The sequence below is a fragment of the Homalodisca vitripennis genome, chromosome 6 (genome assembly GCF_021130785.1).
Source record: "Homalodisca vitripennis isolate AUS2020 chromosome 6, UT_GWSS_2.1, whole genome shotgun sequence".
Taxonomy (NCBI): domain Eukaryota; kingdom Metazoa; phylum Arthropoda; class Insecta; order Hemiptera; family Cicadellidae; genus Homalodisca; species Homalodisca vitripennis.
The window spans coordinates 87080425-87103180 of record NC_060212.1 but is presented as its reverse complement, the minus strand read 5'-3'; the positions used below and the strand labels follow the sequence as shown (position 1 = coordinate 87103180).

Below are 22756 nucleotides of genomic sequence, written 5' to 3'. Positions count from 1 at the left end.
TTTTTTATTTGCATTTAAAGTATTTAATATTATAAGCTTTTAAACAAAACAACTTTTAACACTGACAGCATAAATACTATAAAACTTGTGCAAAAGCATAAATCACTCAACTATTATAATACTAAAACAATGTCATAAATCTATCAAACAGTAAGCTTAAATTATTAAAACAAATTCTGCACCAGATAATCACAGTACTGCAATACCTTCAAAAATAATAAAAAGGACACATAAAACACATTTCAATATATTAATGTATATATAATATGTTTAACAAATAAAGTAATAGAAAACATTTTAAAAAATTACTCACATAGATTTTAGAAATTACTTTATAAAATACTTTAAACATACAACAAAACTAATAATTATAGAAGTTCTACAATAGTGAAAATGGTTTTCAAATCAATTGTTACTTAAACTGGGTTAAAAATAAAGGTATACAATGCTGTACAATATTTGAATAAGAGAAGTTATTATAAATATATTTAATGTTGTGTTGTACATTGATTTAATGTACATTGACAATAACACACTTTAAACAAAGAAACGATTTCATGCTAAAATGTTGTTAATAAGGTATTGCAGTAAAAATATTTTTATCAAATTCGACTCTTAATACGTATTAGGTAATATAAATACTACACAAATAAGCTTAGCCAAATTATAGAGGTAAGATAAAAATAAATGAGATTCATGATTTAATGGGAGCAATGATAGTACTATCAAAACATCCTTAAGTTTATAAAGCATTGTTTTTGATAATGTTTGTAAGTAAATATCACTCTACGATCACAATAAGATTGACATATTACGTTTATGTCAAATACACGTATGAAGCATATAAAAATTTTGATTCTCATATAAAAACATCATAGACAAATTGATATGAATTATATTAATTACTTTATTTCCTATTCTATATAAAATATAAAAAGATCAGTATACAGTCATGAGACAATGTAGTACAGTTCCAAATATCCAGTCCTATAATCATACAGTTGAAATGCAGAATTTGAACTAAATGAGCTTGATAATAAAAATGTCTTAGAAAAACTATTTAAAAAATATATGGTATAGGTTAAATCTTCTACTTTTTAGTGCTTGAATAAAAACATTTATCTCAATAAACAACCTTTTGTACTTTTCTAATATGAAAAAAATCTATTTATAGAAACTATGTTTTGTTTTACTTTATAAATATTGCATTGTTATCTATTACGATTTATGTATAAAAAACATGACTAGACCACACAGTAATCTATCTATGGATAATAAATTAGTCTGGAATGGTGCTATCTTTTCCTATGGCATGGTATATTTTTCAGTCTCTTGTTTCAGTATAAGTTGGTCAAAATAAAACATAGATCAAGAAGGATTGATTACTGAACAACAATCAAGTTATAGAAAATATTATTAGTTAAGTTATACGAAACATTATTAGTTAATTTATACTTCTTACATAAAATAGTTTTAACAGAAAAGTGCTATTTCATTTAGTAATAACTCTGTATCAAATTAAAATACACATTCATTAAGAAAATTACATTCATCGATATTTAAAAAGTTAAAAATGGTATACTTTTGTACCCTAGAACACCCTGCACATAATTACAATCACAGACTAGAAAAAAGTGGGTAATTATAATTTTTTAAATAAAACCGTAATTGATAGAGATTATGTGACAGAAATCATTTCAAAACTTTTTGTATGCAGTCTAGAGATATATATCTAAGGTATTATTGAGCAGTGAAGTATTTAGGGTGAGAATACATAATGTAATCCACATGAATTGAATTGTCTCATTCGACAACTAGAAGCATTAGTCCACCCGATGTTTCTACTATGTTTGTTTGTTTTTGGGAACAAAAACTGTATTTAAACAATTCATCAGATTGCTATGGTTAAATCTTTTGCTTTTAGCTGTTTAAAAAACTCCATAATTCCCAATATTAGGTAGCGGCTATTAAGGTAACTTATCGTACTGGGATAAAGTTTCATAAATTGTTCTAAGAAATCTATCTTTGAACCTTAAATAATTCATTCATGAAACGGTGAAGTAGTGATGACCATAAGTAATGTTGATTAATGAGTAATGAAAAGTACTAATAATTTACCAGTGACTCCCATTTTGGTCACTGTTAATTGTTTTATAATACCTAGATCAGATACGTAGTTGATTGATCTGATGCAATAAAGCAATGATATAATATAATGCTCTAGATTAATGAGTACCCACTTTCACTTAATAAGTGCCAGTATCATCTGCATCTCTCTAACTATCAGACCTACTTACAGTATTAGCATACTTGAGTAATTCAACATTTAATTTCAAAATATATATTTTGCTGATATAAAATAGTACTATTAAAATTTTTGGTTTTCAAGTTAACTAACCAAATTTTAAAACAAGGTAGGAGTATGTCACATCATGTGACATATAATAGACTTCGGTGAGGTTGCATGCAAAATTTAAAATTTATCAATCTTAGGAAACTGACAGACAACAACCAAACAGAGAAAACATTTTTACATTCCCCAACAAAAAGAGAAATTATTATACTATCCTACAGAGCGATAGGTTTCAATGATGTTCCGCCAAACCCCATGGAGTGACATGCACCATCATCAAACCTAATGTTGTTTGTACAGAAATGAGTTTATGTACAAAAGTCTATAAATCAGTTTGTTCTCGATATATTGTGCGGACAGACAGAAAGACGTGAAGTTTCTCCTCTCGGCCGATAAAACACAATCTACTTTTGGGTTTAGGAAACAGTTTTAAGACACGTTTTATACAAGAAGTATTTTCTGTACTTTATCAGGTTAGAAAAACAATAATTAAGTAACTAATAAACACTGAAAGTAGTATGTGTAAAACTTTCAAATACTCTGTGAAATGAATTCACATGGAGAAAGAATACATAATGTTGGATAACAGGTCTGTGGCCACCCAGGAATTACAGTGCTGTCATCAGGTGATATCAAAGCAAGTCACCGGTAGAATACTCTACAGCCATCTCATAGACCCCTACAATTCAGTAACTAGTATGATTTTTCTAACAAACCTACACTCTACCATCACCACTTACAGTAGTCGATTAATTCTTTAGCTACAATAGCTAATGAGTCAAATATTCATAGTTATATCATAAATAATGAGAGTTCACGTGACATTTTGAATGAGCATCCTATCAGAGTACAGTATTAATCTGGAGCAAGTGGCCAGTTTCATCCTCTCTCAGTGCCAGAAAAAGCTAAAATAGTTGATAGCATGGTCATTTATTCTCTTGATGTCTTCCGAATAAGAAGTCACATGTAAAGGTGGAGGTTTCAGTTAAAAAAAAAAAAAACAGATTTCTTTATCTTGGAACGTTTGAGATTTCTCTTTACAAGCCTCTGTTGTTGGACACTCAAACATGGAGTCTACTGATGACATAGTGCAACCTTTCATCCATCATTCACTGACCAAGAACAGGGCAGCTGAGACTAATCAAGAAGTTGTGTCTGCTTGACCAAAGTAAGCAGTTTGTAACATTTCTACACAATGCCAGGACCAACGATAAAGAAGATCCATGCAAATTACTGTAAAATTCAGCTTGCAATTTCTAACTGAACAGTTCATGAAATATTCACACACAAACGTTATATCGTTATTGCATTATTTTATTAAACCCTCCGAGTGTCACCATATTTTTGTTGATGCACATCAATTTCATGGGGGTTCTTGTAAAATTTATAAAAAAATCAATCAAATTATATATTGAAAGTGTTGTATACCATTTTTTAGCTGTAGAACTGTAGAATCAGACCGTATTAGTGTGAAACAAAGAATTTTATATCAGCAGCTGCAAAATCTTTGTTTAAAAAAAAGTATCTATGTTTTTGAAATTTATATATATATATATATATATATATATATATATATATATATATATATATATATATCAGGAAATCAAAATAGCCAAATTTTATAAAATTTAGTTCTGAATACAGAAATTTATAATGTTTACATTAAATTAATTATTTTTTTCTGCCCTTAATGTGCTTGAAACTGCTTCAACTAAATTAAAAAAATCACTTACATAAATTTGAAAATGAATATCACTTGTCTCACTAGATCTAAATGGATAAAGAGAAATCAAAACTCACGAGCTTTTGAACGGATTTGACCGGTAATAACACCGGTAAAGTGAATTAAGCAGTGAATGTTTATAAACGGGATTTGTGTGTATTGCACTTAGTAAACGTCCAAGTAGAAGCAAATTGCATTGATGGACGCTTGGAGGGTTAATTACACAAAAGCCAATCCTACTGCCTATATAACCATATGACTATATATTTTAATTGATATGACAGATTGCAATGTCAGATATATAATAACACTAAATAGGGTTTAAGCTGAGGTGAAACTTTTCTTAGCAACAATGTTACTCCCATAAATTTAGCTCTATTAGTTTGTTGGTAACGTTCAAACTCAGGTATCTATTTTTCCTTTTTGATCCCAGAGTAGGCAAGCATCTTCCAACCAGACAGTTTGGAACATATCTAATATTTTATATACATAAAATTAAATGTGATGATAAAATGTATGATCATATAGAATCATTGAAAAACAATATTTTTAACGCTGTATACTGATTTTCAAAATGCAATATACTTTTTTTTGGCTAGTTCTTTCTTGCTTTCATCGAAATTTTGCGACAACTTTCCCCAACAGCATCGAATTTTCTCGGCTTGTTTCGCAAAATGTGATAAATGCTAGCACAGCTTAAACCCTGGGGCTACAAAAATATATGTTGAATTGTCTTGTCATAGTGTGAAACTACACAAAAAAGGTCTAGATTTGTGGAATTAATCCGAGTATACATCTGATTAGACAGATTTGATAATTAGGAACTTCATGTGAACCACAGAGAGGATTTCCATTTCCACATACGTACAGGGGAAATCGGATACTTAAAACTGTAGGCATTTTTAACTATCTTAAGACATAAATAATAATTACAGAAGTATCTCAAAGCACAATTCTGCCAACAAGACTCATTTTCAAAGTGGGCAGACAAATATATAACCGTAAGGATGATAACGCTTTTAAAATTTAACTAGACATGTTCAGATCTCGATTGTCAAAATTTACAAATTAGATTGGATAGTTAGAACTGTATTCCACATTTTGGCAAATATATTTTCAACGTCATTAATGTTATAGACAAGTAATTGGCATAAAGTACATCATATTCTATCTTACACAACCATTTTCAAAGTATGAGATCACACTTCAGTTCATGACTCAATATCTTGATACAAAAAAGTGAAACTCCTAGTTTTTGTTTTACAATACACTAATTTCAATGATAATTAGGTCAATTAAGCCATAATGATTGTTATAATAATTTACTCTACACATAAAAGAAGTAGTGTTTTTGAATAACACAGTCTACAGTACAAGGGCATACCCAGAGAGAATTGTAGGAGAATAATCTCTGAAATTTAAAAATTTAACTAGGTTAATAATTAGTTTTCTACTCCAGAACAGGCTTTATATATACATACATACATAGGAGGGCTGCTATTTATGTTTCTGCCCTTGGTAACACTGATTGTTGCTAAGGCCCGGTATCAGGTATTACAATAGAAGATTCTCCCGTGCGGGACATTTTTACACCCTGTATTTATATTGCTTTGAATAATCATGGCTCAATCCTGGAATATACATAAATTTAGTTTAGTCAAATGATTATTTATTAGCATGCGCTATTCAGTAAATGTAAGAATACCATATTCAAACTAGAGTTTCAACCCATGTTCTTGGGATTAGCTCTTGTATGGTGTAGATTTGATAGATAAATGATATAGAATACTTATAGACTATTTCCTCATGAAGTGAAATTCTGGCTACTACCCCAATCTAGTTCTGGGTTTATCCTGATAGGGACATTCTCAACATGAAACTTTTATTTACATTGTAAATTCAGTGGTATACAGTACAATTTATCTCAATCTTTAAGGACTATTGAGATAAATGAATTTTGAGAATGAGAAAATAAAAAAATACAGTGAATTTTACAATTTTAGACTACAATCCATAATGAGGCTGTACTCAACTTTATTTTTTAATTATGGCCACATGGGTGAAAATTCTATGGAAAAAGTCCTTATAAGTAGTATTGCAATATTTTAAGATATACAATACTTGTTGATATACACATGTTCTGTTAATTGTTTTCATTACTTATGTGTAAACAATAAATAACACTGCTACAAAAAAACTATGGGTTTTATATGTATAAGTTGGATGGCTCAACAATTTGTAGTAAAGATAATCTCCCATAAAGATGATCTCTTATTTAAATTCTTTTCGTGAAAGAATCGTATAACGTACATTATGACTAACAGAGACAAGGAGGGTCCTCTGCAATTTCCTCTCTGTGAGATATTTTAAACGACTCTGTGTCTACAGCTTGTAATTCCATACGTGAGCGGTTAGACAGGACCAACTGTTGAGCTATATCGTGGAACATTTCGTCTATGCCTTCCCCAGTCTTACATGAAGTCTTGAACGTTGCACTTATTAGATTGTGACACTGTTCCCTGAAAAATAACAAATACACTTAATAAAGAAAAACAATACTACAGTAAATTGAAATTAACTAATCTGAAGATCTTCTTGTAGAACTAATTTTAACCAGTTAGTCCGTTGTGGTGGCATAGCTGTGTATTACATGAAGTCTGCTACAAAGATGAGGATTTTAATTCTGGTTCACTACATTAACAGGTATAAACTATGCTTATTTCAGAAGCCATGGAATGTCAAGTCTACTGCAGCTATAAAACATAAATGAATCCAGCTCTTTGGCAAGATGAACACTCTTTACAGAAAATCTCCTGTCATTACAAACTAAACCATTTTTATTTTAATAAAGTATTTGAAAAACATATTACAACTAGAGTGTCTATGATAGAATAAATACAAAACTATGCGACCTATTGGCGTTGTAATCGGAAGAGAGGCAATTTCAAGAGGACTAATTATTCTAAGTCACCATGGATCTGCCACTTGAATCCCTCTATCTTAAACCTAACCAGCTTTGATAAAGTTATTTTAAACAAATAATGTAGATATAATGCGGAAGGTTACCTAACAACATAATTTAGAGCCTAGACGATAAAAACTACTATCTGTCCTATTCCTCACGACTATTCCACACCAACTCAGACAACAACAGATGTTTACTCTTCCACCTTCCCATCAGTAGCAGGAATATGCCTACTAAAACACGACTAAATGGTCAGCCCAGCTGATAACTGCATCTAATGCTTCTGATTGCTGACAATGTAAATTCAACTTGGATTGTTAATAATAAAAACAAAACTATTCCAAATTTTCATTTGCTTGATTTTTTTTTAAGCTCATTATTGACAATAAGCAATTTGAAAGAATAAAAAGCTTTCAAACATTTTTATTGTTATATTTTACAAAAATCTAAAACACTACATTTCAAGGATTAGTATCCATCCCATTTTTTAGATGTCAAAACTAACGATTAACATACTAAACAAATTAAAAAGTGATCAAAATAGTGCAGGACAAACCAAAGTCATACATGACAATATAGAAGTTTTAGATTTAAAGAGCAAACATGTACCCGAGATATGGCAAGGCAAGCGGAAGCAAAACAAAATGCCCCTACACTCACTGCTAAATATGGTGCAGTGCATACACCATAACAAAAAAGTGGAAACTGTAATCATTATATGATTAGAAATTAATATTAAACTCACATTTTAATCACATTATATTTTAATTAACTACACTGTGTTCTGCCCATAAAAATAAGACTCCCTGCTTATTTTATAATTTCATTAACACACACAAGTTCTTTTCTCAATGCCAACAGGTTTATGTGAAAGAATTCTGTAGCAAGAAGAGTATTCATGAGGCAAACAAGCCTCAAGTTTCCTTATAACATAAAGAAATTTATGTAAGACTTCTGGTTCTGCAGAAGGGCTTTCTTGGGGATAATTTATACTGTAAAATACCATACTATCATGTTAGGTATTGTTTTGAGCACGGGTGCAGAATATGTCCGATCACACAAGCATTGCTCATAGGAATTGTTTTTAGTAAACTCAGAAATCTGGGAAAATTTTAAATAAAAAACTTAGACAGTATAAAAATTAAACAAAAAACTAAAATTACAAAAATTTTAACACTTAAAAATACAAAATTAAACCAAATAATCGAGAACTTTGTGTGCTAGATTAAGAAGAACTAGTGACTTGCAGACAACATGGATGAAACATCTCTACTGCTATCATTTATATGCGTGTTTGTATGTGTACAGAACCCGACTTTGTCGACCACTGTACATGAGACCACACACCAGGTGTCAGTTTTCCTTGCAACTATGTTTTGATGTAAATTTTGTTATTTATGAAATATTATTTTAATACATCAACAGTAAACTGTGTAAGTAGTGAAATTTGTGTTAAAATTGGGTATTAAAAAGATGTATGAATACTCATGCATGATTTACGTTCTGTGTAAAAAGGTTTGATCTATTTTTTAAACACTTCCACATTCAAATAGTTTTTCCATTTTGTGAACACAAAATAATTTTATTTTATAATAAAAACAGTTAAAACTTTGATTAGACACATATTCCAATAAAGCTATAAAATATCTTAGGTGTAACATTTTTAGACAGTGAACTTGTTAAGTAATGCAGAATTATTTTGTAAAAACCAAGTACAAAACAGAGAATTTTCATCAATTCCAGAAACATTTTCTACATTTGAAAATTAGGTTTGGTAAAAATTATATTTATTAGTCTATTAACTAATGAAATCAAATGGTAACAGTAAAAAACACAAACCTGTAGTATTTGCAACCTACCTATCAAATTCATATTATTTAAAAAGTAACTGATAAAGAATAAATGCACAATTTTATTCTTTTTGTATTTATGTGTGAACTGATTTGTGCTTGGTTTGATAAGAAATGGTTTCCAAAAAAGGAATGTATTGGTTTATACTAATTGTTCATACTAGAAGATTTATGAACAATTTTACCATGGAATGGTCAAAACCGTAAAAGATAAGGTGTTTTATACATTCAATAAATGAGGTAAACTATTACATGTGGTACACAATGTATATGAGTTTGATCATAAAATAGTTGCAAACTAAACTCCTTGGTGGCATAATTTATGATGAGGATTTGTCAAAACTAGTATGATACAGAGTTGATGGTAAGTCATGTCTGAGCTAGACACATGAAGCAAAAGCTATTTTTGAGCTTTTGTTACAGCAGAAAACCTTAAAGATTGTGTCATTGCTGAAAAGTAATACAGGATTCAATTTGACTTTCACCTGAGCAAAACTTTACCTTAGCTTCAAAGAGGTTTGCCTTGGTTAAGGAGGCAGATTTTCTTGTGACTCAATGAATTCAAAACGAATTCGTGCAGGATACTGCTGAATATATGGAGTAATGTGTACGACCTTCAACAAGTGATTTACACAAAATGTAAAATTTCTCCTTGACTTTGAATGTTGTTTGAACGAAGGATTAATTGCGGAAGTCTTCACCATATGCAAATTCAACAGATTACAAAATTACTTCCAAAAGTCAGAACATGAGATTTTCCAAAGTCAATTAATTATCCATAAAATGTAAAGAGCAGTTAGAAAGCGAACCAGACTTTTTAGATGATGTAATAATAGGATGCAAATTATGGGCATTACAGTATGATTCCGAAACCAAGTGATAAAGTTCTGACTGGCATATCCCAAACTTCTTGCGCCCAAAAATGGAAATGTTTAATTTCAACAAGCTCAAGGTATATACAGTATACACCATAATTTTTGTCAAGCTTAGGGTGGTCTACAAAGAATTTGTACCTCTGGGACAAATCAACAACAACGTTTTACACGAAGAAGTACTTGCGCACCTGCATAGAGCTACAAGGGTAAATGACTGAAGATTGTCAATTGCTGAAGGCTTCACCACGACAATGCAACAATCCATATCACATTCTTTGAGACCATCTACTTGGCCTGGATAGGGGTTGCAACCTTGACGTAATCACCATACAGCCCCGATGTGAGCTCTTCAGACTTTTTCCTATTCCCTAGGATTGAGATAACTAAAATACCATTGTATCAAAATTGTTTCTAACATCCAACAGACTGTCAAAAAGAACTGTGTTGACATTGGTTCATTAATGTCATTAATGCCAAAAGACTTTCAACAATATGTACTGATTAAATACAGAAATTCATTTACCAGACTCGGTCTCATTACTTTAAGGAAAATCTCTGCATTGAAGTCGAGTAACTGCTGAACTAAAGTAAAAAAATTGGCAATAGTAAAGATTTGATCAAAAATACCTATAAAACAAATAATAACAATAATAATGTGATAGACCCAAATACGCCAAACGTGAAAAAAACCCACAATAATCAGCACCTTTTGGCAGTATTTTATTATAATTACCACAGTTATTACATGAACAATTTCTACCAGTAATTATTAACACTATTGACAAAAATAATAAATCAAATTAGTTCACAATGCACACTTAAACCGCTTGTTAACAAAGGTAACTTTACATTAAAAATCTTTTACTGCCCCCCAAAAGCCCATTCTGGGGAAATGGTTTACTTTTGTTTCCTGAGTTTGATTTTTCTATCTTTGTCCATTGAAGGTTGAGCAGGACCCTCCATACTTTTAACCTAACTAATTTAATGAGCTGCCATTTTGTACTGGGTAGAGATAGAAAGCTCTAGTTTCCACTGTTCTTCTTCTTTTATCAAGACTTTTCAAATTCTCTTTAAATTTAAAAATGTTGAGCCGCCTACCCAAATTCCCATTTTGGGGAAATGGGAAAAGTTGAAAAAGTTCACTTCTATTTCCTAGAAAGATGTCCTGAGTTCCACCCCTCCATCTTTATCCATCAAAAACTAAACAGAGTGTATCCATACTTTTAACTCACACTGTATAATAGATGGTTGCAAACAAGCAAGGAGTCCTGTTATAAATAGAATATCAGACAATGACAAGAGAGAACAGATATAAAACATTATAACATTATGTTAAGTGAATCAAGACAATCACAATATTGAATGGTAATGCAATCAAACATGTTGGAAAAGGCATTAATATAAAAAACTAATTATACTTAAGATACTTCAGGTAGCAATGATGAAATATATTATATAATAATAGGTTATTTAGTTAATAGGTTATTACATAGATAAAAATATGTTGTATGCTAGGTAATAAAATAAATGTTACCAATTGATTAATATTTACTTGAATAAAAGGATTCTGATTTTATGTTTATTTGCAAAAAAATAGGGTAATATCAGAGTTACCAAATTGCCATTTTGCAATTTAATTCTTATTTTAAGTAATTTCAAGCTAGATTTTGATGCTACAATAAAATAAAATAACTTCATTTTACTGCTCCGACTTGAGCATATACTGTACAGGTTACAGTTATGCTCAAGCTGACAACTGTTATCTGTCACTTGTTGTACGGTTAGTTTTAATTCCTGTTAATTAATACTTAACTTTAAATAATTAATGGATGGAATAATGTTAATTTAATTCAATCAATAATACTTACCCAAAATTCTCCATGTCAGCCTCCGTGACTTGAGGTGTGTCACCTTCAAGATCAGACTTGTTACCACACAAAAATATTTTTGCATTTTCTGCATATGTCACAATATCCAGTAAATGTTGAGAGAGCACATGGAAAGAAGCGGCATTGTCAAGAGAAAACACTAGAATCGCTGCTTCTGCAAACTTGTAGTAACTAGATGTGATGGAAGCCACACGCTCCATACCACCTGTGTCCCACAGCTGGAGCTTTAAACATACAACTAATATAATTATCGCCTGTAGTTTGGAAGCAATTTACTAACAAATAGAACAATACAAAATAAATCTATTAAAGATCATTGCCTTACAAAATAAAAACTAACTACTAAACGTCTTGATAATGAACACTTTCATAATGATGCCAATAACTATAAAAGTCCTAATAAAAAATCGCTGAACTTCTTTGGTATAATTATAATGATTTATTTCTTTTGACAACAGCACATGCAAACTTACAGTATTACTCACAAAAACAAACTACACAGTCTTTGTAAAAAATTAGTAACAGCAAAATTCTGAAACTTCGTCACCTGTGTCTTTTAAAAGAGCTACTTGATAATCACTGTCCTAAAACCTGGGAAATCACCAAAACTTCCCAAGAGCTATCAACCTATTGCACTGTTAAGAGCATGCAGTAAACTTCTAGAGACACTGATTCTAAACAGAATTGTCCCATCGTTCTACAGTCATATATCAAGGAATCTGCATTCAGGGCATGGCGCTCATGCACTAACGAGACTTTAGCACTCATAATATTTGTAGAAAAGGGATTCCAGAAACAACTAAAAACTTCTGCTGTATTTTTAGATTTAATATCTGCATATGACACTAGTAAAACTAATTTCTGAAATGCTGGGCGATAGGTTTATTCCAGTGTGTCTTGTGGGAAAGAAAAACGGCTGGAGAAAACTGAGAAACTGCTTCCAGCAAGGCTTCATTCTCGCACCCACAATGCAGATCTCTATAATCTCTAAACTGCAGACCAACCTTGGAACTGTGTCAGAGAAATGCATATATGCTAACAGCATGGTTCTGTGCTATCAGCATAGATTCCTCAAGAGAACGGAGGAAGTTATGACATCTTACCTCCGGATTACTTGATTTGTCTTTTTGTGGGCTGGGGCCTATATTCAAGTACTAGGAAAACAAAAGTAACCACCTTCTATTTCAACATAAGAATGATCAAGACCAGTGTAACAGTTAAATTCCATGACCACAGCTTCAGTTCAACCCAACAACTATGTACCTGGCATCAACTTGGATAAAACTCCCATTCAAAAACCACATGATTAAGTGCACTGGTTAAGTTCAATCTTGAACTAGTATCATCTGTTGGTGTTAGCCAGGCACAGTTTAGGGAGCAAGTGCAGTTTTTAAGAACCTCATCACTTTCTTATTTACTCAGTGGATGAATATTACACTTAAGTGTAGCTCAACAGATACCACACGAGTCTTGGATACAAAATTGAAAAACAATGATGATCTCTTCCACCATAAGGCCCATTCCCCTCTAGTCGGTACCTGCACTCAGCGGAATCTCTCCAGCACATGTAAGATAAAGACTATAATAATAGACATTGAACAAGGTACTTCGAGCAATCCTAGGCTTACCCTCAACAGTTTGCTATAGATCTTGGATGAAGGCTTCAATCCAGGAACCCGCCCTATTACCAACGACAATCTTAGTACTGGTGAGTCCTAGTTCACAAAATGGGTAAATATTTTGGCCAAAAATGATCTGTATTTACAGCCATTAGTGTCATTTATAATAGGGAAGTGAGATATTTTAATTAAGGAAATTCAAAGATTTTACACCTTTTTTTAAAATCTCCAGTGCTATATTTTGAGCCTCTAAATCTGGTAATCTTTAGTAATAAGGTGAGCCTATTTTAGTAAATCTCTATAAAAGGTGGACAGATGTGCTCAATTGATGCTATAAGCAGAACTGCTCCAAATTTATACTCATGAATATTACATGTTCTTAAACCCTTTAGGTCACAAGAACTGATTAGTTCAACTCTGATATACAGTCAAAAAGACCCAAGAGCCAGTTGGCTTTGATATTTGGTGTGAAAAACCAAATGTCATTTAGATTGGCTTCAACATTCTACGCAAGTCTACGAGTCTACCTAAATTGCTTCTTGGAATATTCAACACTAAGTTGCTATTTATGCACATGATTTGTGCTGAGTAAATAAAGACATTTTGTCTTTACTATACATTATTTTTCCAATCTAACAAATAGCATCAATCAATAGATATGAAGACCTTAGGCAATATGAAAGTTTTATTTAAAGATTCAAAATGTTATAAAGCATTACATAATGATGCAGTGAGTTACCGAGATCTATCTTGTCATCACATGGTAATTAAATATTTAAATAAAACAATTCAAATGATTTAGTGTATTTTATAAGTAGTGAACCATACATCCCAACTATATCTTTCAATAGTTCAATTCTTCTCAATCCAATGGTGCATAAAACACATTGATATGTTGGCAGCATATATTATAAGAAGTTATTATGCGAGGACATATCTGTTAGACATAAAACTGTTGATAACACAACGGAAACACGACTGTAAGTCAGAAAAATGTTGAACAACTCTACAATGATTAAAGGTGATTTTAGATTTGTTTAAGCGAATTTAACAAAACTCATAATTTACTGAATGTTGCTTTTAACTCATGCAATTCTTTTTTAAACTGGCTGAGATTCTTGGAAAAAAGTATATTTGTACATCACTGATGGAACTCTTGAACCATAACTAGCCTGAGACGATATCTCTGGGATTTTGGCAAGTGAATTTAGCAAAATGCTTGGAGACAGACGGTTAATAAAATGTACTCACCACACAAAATTGCAAATATCACATTTTAATTGTTTTTTCTGAAAAGAAGCTTGCCATATTTCTGGACTTATCCAAACAAGGATCTACATTGTTAACCGGCTGAGGAAGATCTTAGTAAGAGAGCTAAACTTGTAGTCAATCGTTATTATCGAATAATTCTATATTTTATCCGACTTCGATATTACATAATACATTACATTTAGCCAATCTGAAGGTAATGATGTCGTCAAAAGTACATTAATTGATAAAAAAGTAATAGTTTATTTGGTTTCAACTAAAACAGTACACACGATTTTTCACTATACCAAATTTAGAATGTTCAAAAAAAGTCTTTTCAAGATTGTTTTTAGACACGTTGTGTTTGTTCTTGCTTTTCTTGCAACGAAACACTATTTGATTTCCACTTTTAATTCTAGTTTTCACCTCGTCAATAAAAAGCTGGACAATTCGGATTTTAAGGAGCAAGGTCATTATCTTGTAACCATTTAGAAAATTGCTCAGTGTTTATAAAAACATTTTGAGCCAATATCTGCATATTTATCGCCATTGTTCTTGTCATTGTCACTAGCCTTCTACATAAACAAAATAACAGGTATTAGTGACATCACTAGCAACAGCTGGTAATGACATCACTACTCTAAATAAATAAAGCTGGCAATGATTATTTATGAATATCTATAAGTCAAATGTCGTATTCGATAGTATGGTAGCTATAAGATAAAAGGCTGGGGGGCAAATCACGAATTTGACGTTATCAATGTATTCTGCTCACCCTCCTGAACAAAAAATATATATAGTATTAGGGGGTGCAAATGACAAATAACATGATTTTAGGGGATATTCATAAGTAGTTGTTTCTAATGTTTTAGTGTTCAGTTTGTGTGTTGTGTCTGGATAATCTGTTTACTTGAATATTATCTGCGGCCGGGACTGATAGCAACCTGATAACGTATCTGTTATCTGAGTTCTCCGGGGCATGAGTCAGTGCTTCACAAGAGGTTCAGTTGGTTGGATTGAGTGAGTGCGTTACAATTATGAATCAACCATCCACTACTTCGACCAACCCTAGTGAATTGTGTGTGTCAAGAGTGTTTAGTAGGGCACGTAAAGAGTTTACGTTTTAACCAAAACGAAATTATTTCCTTTTTAATTGAACATGGAATTTTTAATAATGAGTGTATTTGTTCGTCGTGCGGTCGTGTGTTGTGTGTGTGTTGTTTTTAAACCAGGAGACTTTGTTATTTTGTTGCGATAGGAAAATTAGAAAAAGTAACTTACGTTAGGCCTAGTAAAAAAAAGTTTTAAATGTTGCAATTTTAAAAAATCCACTTTTTTGTTGCTGCTGCTCAGCTATATCCGCCTACACACTAATGGTAAGTGTTCTCTGTTAATATCCATCTATATATTTATGTTAGAGTTTTTCATGATTTATTAAGTTTTTTTCACTTTACATAATTGCCTTTGCATTACATTTCAATTTATATTTCTGATCAGCCCCTCTAGAATTTGATATTTTACTGATAGGTACTATCTCGAGGGATGTTTTTCTTTCATTGACATCAGCGCAGGGCAGCCGAAGCCCACGCTGATGGCCGGAGGCACTCGTCTCACTTCTATAACAAGTAACTAATTTATAGCTCGAAATTAAGAAAAACATTGTTCATTTGGATCAAAATACTGCTCATTTCAGTATTATTTTTCATTTATGTTTGCAAAGATGGCGGCGCAACCGATGACGTCATCACGAGGTTGAATCATGGTCACGAAAGGTCACGTGATGCTTGACGTGGATGTAGAACATGGAAATATTACTCCGCGTGTGAATAGTTGTTTAATTATTTATGTTCTAGAACTTAATAATAACGTTCTCATTTCCACCCCATCAAACCTTATACTTTTTTTGTTCTATAGGACGATTCCAATAAGTTAATAACGCAAAACTCGTATTTTTCCGCTCCAGCCGTTAATATAATAATTACCGATAGTATCGATATAACTGATAATCATAATCCGATTGTATTGGTGGCTGCTTATTATACTATAGCCCACGTTTATCTTTCAAAATAATAAAAAGTAACAAAATGTAATATTGTTTGGATTTTTACATTTTATAAACACACAGTCTTTTTATTCATCACTAAATTATTACGTTTTAAGAAATAAAAACAGCTGAACTATACTGTAATTTGAAATACCTATAACATAGTTTGGTTCGACATTTTGGATAATCATGAATATCAATAATTCTACTGTGGTGTTGTCAACTTATTATACTGAAGCCTGTTAGCCTACAAACATTTAAATTTAAACAAAATTTATGAGAAATTATCAGTATAGACTTACCCTAATGTTTTTTCCATTAACATTGTACTCTTTATTGAAATGGTCAAGTCCTAGGGTTGACTGCCTGTTTGTTGAAGTTACAAATGTATTAAAGGCATATCTTCTAAATAGAGAGCTTTTTCCAACACCAAATTCTCCACACAAAATTACTTTTTGTTCAGGAACCTTAACTGATGCCATAATTGGACAAAGAGTCAAATTAAAACTTAGTAATATAGTTTAAATTAACTAAATAATGTAGAGGTTACATTTGAAATCGAAAGATAAACGTTGTTCATGACAATAACAATTAGGTTATAAGTTGAATTTAACCTTTACGGAAGCTGGAGTTTGCTGTTAAAGCACGGCACAATTCATATTTTGACAAATCTACTCGCCGTAATCAAATGTCAATAAATAAGTTGAATCCTTACACTAACAACAAACTTTACACACCACGAGCACCCCAAGGTGCTCTTTACAGGACTGATTACTGATCAGCGGACTAGGCGCAAGACGGCAAGAGTGGTGTGCGAGGCTAACTTCGGGCTGACAAGCTCCGTTGTGACGTAACCGAACACGAGCTCCTCATGAGCCACCCAGATGGGCTGATCAGAAACCTCGGAGAGAAAGAGTGGGGGCAGAGCAGAGCAGTAACAACCACCGAACATTCGGCTGATCAGCGACCTTAGGGTGCGTTCACAAAGAAAGCTGGTTAGAAGCGCTTGTTGGCAAGCGCTTGCAAGCTCCAACCGGCGTGAGAAAAGTCTACATTGTATCAAGCGTGTGCGTTCACAGACAAAGCCTGTCCCGGCTAGCAAGCGCTTGCTACAAGTTCTGACAAGCGCGCAAGAACGATTTGTACTTGTTTTCCGGCCCTTCTTAACCAAACCAGTCAGTCACAAACAACTGTGCAGTATGGATGTCGATGAACTGACATCTCAAGTCTTTAGAATAGGGGCTATTTGGGACAAACGCTTAAATAAAATATAAAATAACTAGTCGTTCTTCGGTATGGATAGGTTGCTTATGCCAATTTCCCCAAAACTTGACTAAAACACTTTCAATTTTCTTAAGGATGTAAATAAGCGTACTCCATTCTCATATAAGAAAAAAAACCTCACTTTGTCAAATTTCAATTGAGGAAATAGATGGTGGTATTCCCCAAACCTACCTCTTCCGCGGTTAATTGCATGAACACTGACTTTCCTTATACGAATTTTTAACTCGACCTTTTCGAGTAAAAATTAATCTTCATCACTTGAAGATAGGCGTCTCAACGAGAGCTGAAACACACTAAGCTTGAAATGCAAGCGTTTGTTGTGTACACACAACAAATTCTCAAGCGCTTGCAGCAAGCGCTGAAAATGAGTACTTGTAACCAGCTTTTTTTGTGAACGCACCCTTAGTTCGGAACAGTTCTATGTTCTCATACCGAATGAATAAGTAGTTAGGCTATAGTGTAAGAAAATACAAATCCATTTGGCTTTGCAATTCATTTTATTGTAAGTTTAAAACCGAACAGATTTGAAAAACATTGAAATTATACAGAACTTATACTGCAATAATGTTTATTTAATTAATTATATTAGGTTTATATCCCAACAGATCTGAAAAACATTGTAATTATATGTAACGTATACTACAATAATGTTTATTAAATTAATTATATTAATATTTAACTTTCTTTATACCTCCAAAGACATTTGAGAAAATGTTAAATAGTACACAACGAATATTGAAATAAAGTTTCGTGATTAAATCATATTTTGCATGTAGGCTTAAAACGAAAGTAAATATATTTTTTATTCCATTGGAAAGCTATTAAAATCAATAGTACAAAGCAACACATTCATATATATAACTGCAACATATCTTAATATAGGGTTCCTAATTTATAGTATATAATTAATTAGTTAAGCTACAATAGCTGCAATAAAGATTTATCACTGTAAATGTGTTAAGAACTAGAAACTAAGTGGTTTAAACCAGAAACATGTGAGCAAATGTTCAAAAACATAAAGATGGAAATATGAAAAGATCAATCACAAAGACCTAACTTAAATATTTTGACAAATACAATAAACAGAATATGACATCTTTAATAAACACAAAATTGTTCTAATGAGATTGATAGAAATGTAACTGACTAATTCAGTTTAGGATCATGTACGAGTAGGATATGTTTGGTTTAGAATTTTACACACCACTTTTATGTTCTGTAGGTAAACTATACACCTTTAAGTTATACGTTATTCGTCATGTGTAGTTTGACATGTATTACCAAAAGTTTAGCACTTTAACTACTTGTCAGATCTCTAAAACATATTTGTGTGGGATGTTCAACGCAAAGAACTAAAGAAAAAAGATATAACTTATAGTTATAACATACAAGTTATATTTATTTGACTAATGCTGTTGGAAAATTCAAAGAACCAAATATAATGTTACAGAAAAATCTACTTGGTTTACATTATCCATGTTTATGTTATTATTGTAACCACTTTTATTCAGTTATGTAGGTCTGAAGATGTTCTCATTGTGTACGATAGGCCACACAAAAGTAAAAATCCTATATTATTGTAGTGTTTGTTTTAAATTCATGAATGATCACAATCAAATATGATTGAGTAAGCAAAGTAAAAAATGTAGAGTTAGATTGAAAATACACTTTTAAACAAAAGAGGTTTAAATTTTGTGAGTAGGGCTCTTTTTAACCTCCAGGATGTTTGACCCCCCTCGAATTTTTTCTGGCTACGCCAGTGCATGTAGCGAGCTTACTTTGTTAAATTAAACTTAGACACTTTACATCTTGTCGGGTCTTTAAATACGGGTTATTTTGGTTTATTTGCATGTAGACAAGATGAATAGCCTGTTATTAATTACGTTATAAAATCGCAATGAAATCAATGTAATTGTGCTGTATTTTGCAATATCCAACTTGAAAATGTAATTTAAATATATGTATGCTGTACCAAACTACTGAAAGGTGTTTAACCCATAGTATAAGCTGAAAACACAGTAGTACATTTTAATAGGCTTGCCAAGTACTAAACTACATTAAATTCAGAAGAGTATGTTCAAAGCTCTAGTTGATGCCATGTGTTTATTTATTATGTCAAAGCTCTACTTTAGTCATGTATTTGTGTGTAAGCCTATACTGTGTTTTATTTTACTTAAGTGTAGCCTACGTTTAAAAATGCCGTGCTTGAGCGATATATACCCGTCACGCTTAAGGATTAACTGTCATTTTGAAATGTTGTGTTTAGTTCGAATAGCCCTGTTTTATTTACCATGCTATGAGAGGTGTTTAATATAGATTGCCATGTTTCCAGATAAGGTTTATATTGACATTCAACTCTATCTGAGATAAAGCTATAAACTAGAGGGATATTCTGAATATTTCATGAAATACTGTCCATAACTTACACGAGAAATCACTTACATTGCATACAAAGTTACACAATGTAATTTCAACACCCCTCAAACAAAGACTTGCAAAAAAATTAATAATAACACAAACTGACAACTCACTTTATAAGACCCATTAATAAATGTGTTGATTTTACAAAAGCCTATACACAATGTTTATTTGTTATCAGAATATAGGCTACACAGGCTTCTAAATTTAACAGTTTCCTATATTCTTTATAAAATTACAAAACTATATATTTTATCGTGTTTGAGATCAATTTTGGATTGTTTTCCTTTATGAGTTCTCTATTTTTTGTAAAGTCTGTAACATGAAAAGGGGCGATTTTTAAACAATGTATAAAAAGATCCATTTCGCAATTTTTATCTTCCATTCTACAGTTAACAAATGTTCTATCTGTTCTTTTTACACAATCTTCTCTAACTATATTGTAATGAATAAAATGATTATCTCCCTATAATGGAGCTTTCGCGTCCCTCCTAAAAGTCTCTAAAGTAACACCAATTTTTAAAAAATTACCATTTTTGTGTGAATAATTATTGGCCTGTCTCAATCTTGCCAGCTTTTAGTAAGATATATAAAACATTGTTTATGTTTAAAATGATTCGATTTTTAAATAAAACAACCAGCTCTTAAATGAACAGTTTGGATTTAAAAAACGCAAATCTTCCATGGACGTAGTGATGAGTCCAGTAGATATGCGTGTAGAGTGATTAGAATGTCGGAATTCCACGTTAAGTGTGTTTCTCGATTTAGCTAAAACATTTGAGTGTGTTGGCCACAGCATACTGGTAGACAAACTGGAACCCATGGCATTCGAAGAATTCCTCACTGGTGACTGAGATCATTTCTTAATAACAGAACGCAAAAAGGCCCAATTTCAAACAAATGATCAAATTCAATTAATCTGAGTAACGGAGTCTCTCATGGATCTATTCTAGGTCCAGTCTCTTCCTCTGTCTCTGCAACACCATACGGATATAAGACACCTGCATTATGAATACGATCTACTTAAAATATATACGGTTTAAGAATAAATATTCCTGTCGGTTTAATAAAAAAAGGTAGATGTCACTGTATGGAATCTATCATCTCGACACCTCAAATTAAATTTGCTTTTTTAAGTTTAAACGGCAAATTTATACAACACTGATGGTGCGATGACTATGATGGTTGGCATGATACCCGCAACACTTCTAAATATTTAAAAACTCTATCGTCTTGAAACCTTATAATTATACAAAAATCTTAGACACATACATTTGTTTGTGAAAATATAATGTTGATTTATTTACAATCAAGTATAGTTACCTTAAACACAGAAGTATTTTTTTAAGTCAAGTAAAATGTTAAATAACATATGGAGTAACTGGATTCGATTTCGGGATTCATAAAATGAAAATGTGAATTTTAAAATCCAGTTACAAAGTGTTGTGGATTTAAAAAATGCTGCCGACAAATTCATTTATTGTTGGCTGTTCTACCAAAGAGATTACGCCCTTACTCCGTTCTTCAAAGCTTGCAAAAATAGGATAACATTATCCTAATTACGTCAAGAAGCAAATCACTGAGAAAAGAAAATTAAAAGGAATATTACAAAACGGTAGAAATGCAAACGATATGCCAAACTTTACCAGGGGAATTCAAAATCTGAAAAGGTTATTGTTAAAAAAAAAACCAGTGGTTGATTTAAATGACACCTTTGTAATCAACAAAGAGAAAATTCACGAGCATTTAGAATGTCCACTACAACTCAATTTTCCGTGACAAAAATTCAAACCGTCTGAAGTTTGTTAAGTTATAAACCATCTCAATCTTTATAGGTCTCCTGGCTATGACTCTATTACTGGAAAAATAATGAAATAACTTTCAGAACAGTTATTATATTCTTAACATTATTGTTTAACAACGTACTAAAACCGGAAAAAGCTACCAGTTCAATTTAAAAGAACCCAGGTAATTGTCATACCAACAAGAGGAGCCTTTCATCCTATTGACCTCATACAGACCAATAAGCCTCTAAATTGTTATTTCAAAACTGTTTGAAAAGCTTCTTTCCAAAAGACTACAATCATTAATCGATGAAGTTTCTGTAGTACCTACACTCATCAGTTTGGTTTTAAATGGAAATATACCACAATAGAATAAGTCCACAGAATTGTTGAAATGATACAGGAATTCTTAGGAAATTATTGTTCAGCTAAGTACATTTAGTTTTCAGTCAAACGTTTGATAAGGTGTGGTAAATTGGTCTATTATACAAAATTAAGAAGTTTATGCCTAATTCTTTTTTCCAATATTAAATTCATATATTACAAATCAATCTTCTCAAATTACATATCAAGGTATTCTTAAATAGTTCTTCAAATTGACAAAAAGAATAATTTTTATGTAGTTACTGTTACAAAATTTATAATCCCATACGAAATCTTGATGCTTTTAATCATGCGTGGGCGCTAGAACTGTGTTTTCATAA

The 22756-nt window shown here is 31.8% G+C and overlaps 1 protein-coding gene across 2 annotated transcripts; it reads right to left on the bottom strand.

Annotated features, from left to right (window-relative positions):
• Nucleotides 1-17376, bottom strand: LOC124364528 (ras-related protein Rab-19). Of its 2 annotated transcripts, XM_046820086.1 has the most exons (4): nt 16869-17376; nt 11635-11879; nt 6387-6595; nt 1-5707 (listed from the first exon to the last, which is right to left on the bottom strand). In XM_046820086.1, exons 1-3 carry the CDS (start codon nt 17046-17048, stop codon nt 6394-6396), a joined length of 627 nt encoding a protein of 208 aa, XP_046676042.1. In that variant the 5' UTR covers nt 17049-17376; the 3' UTR covers nt 1-5707; nt 6387-6393. The 2 variants fall into 2 exon arrangements, with proteins under 2 accessions (XP_046676042.1, XP_046676041.1); XM_046820085.1 differs by lacking the exon at nt 1-5707 and having other exon boundaries at nt 5945-6595; nt 16869-17373.
• Nucleotides 17377-22756: the final 5380 nt, after the last annotated feature.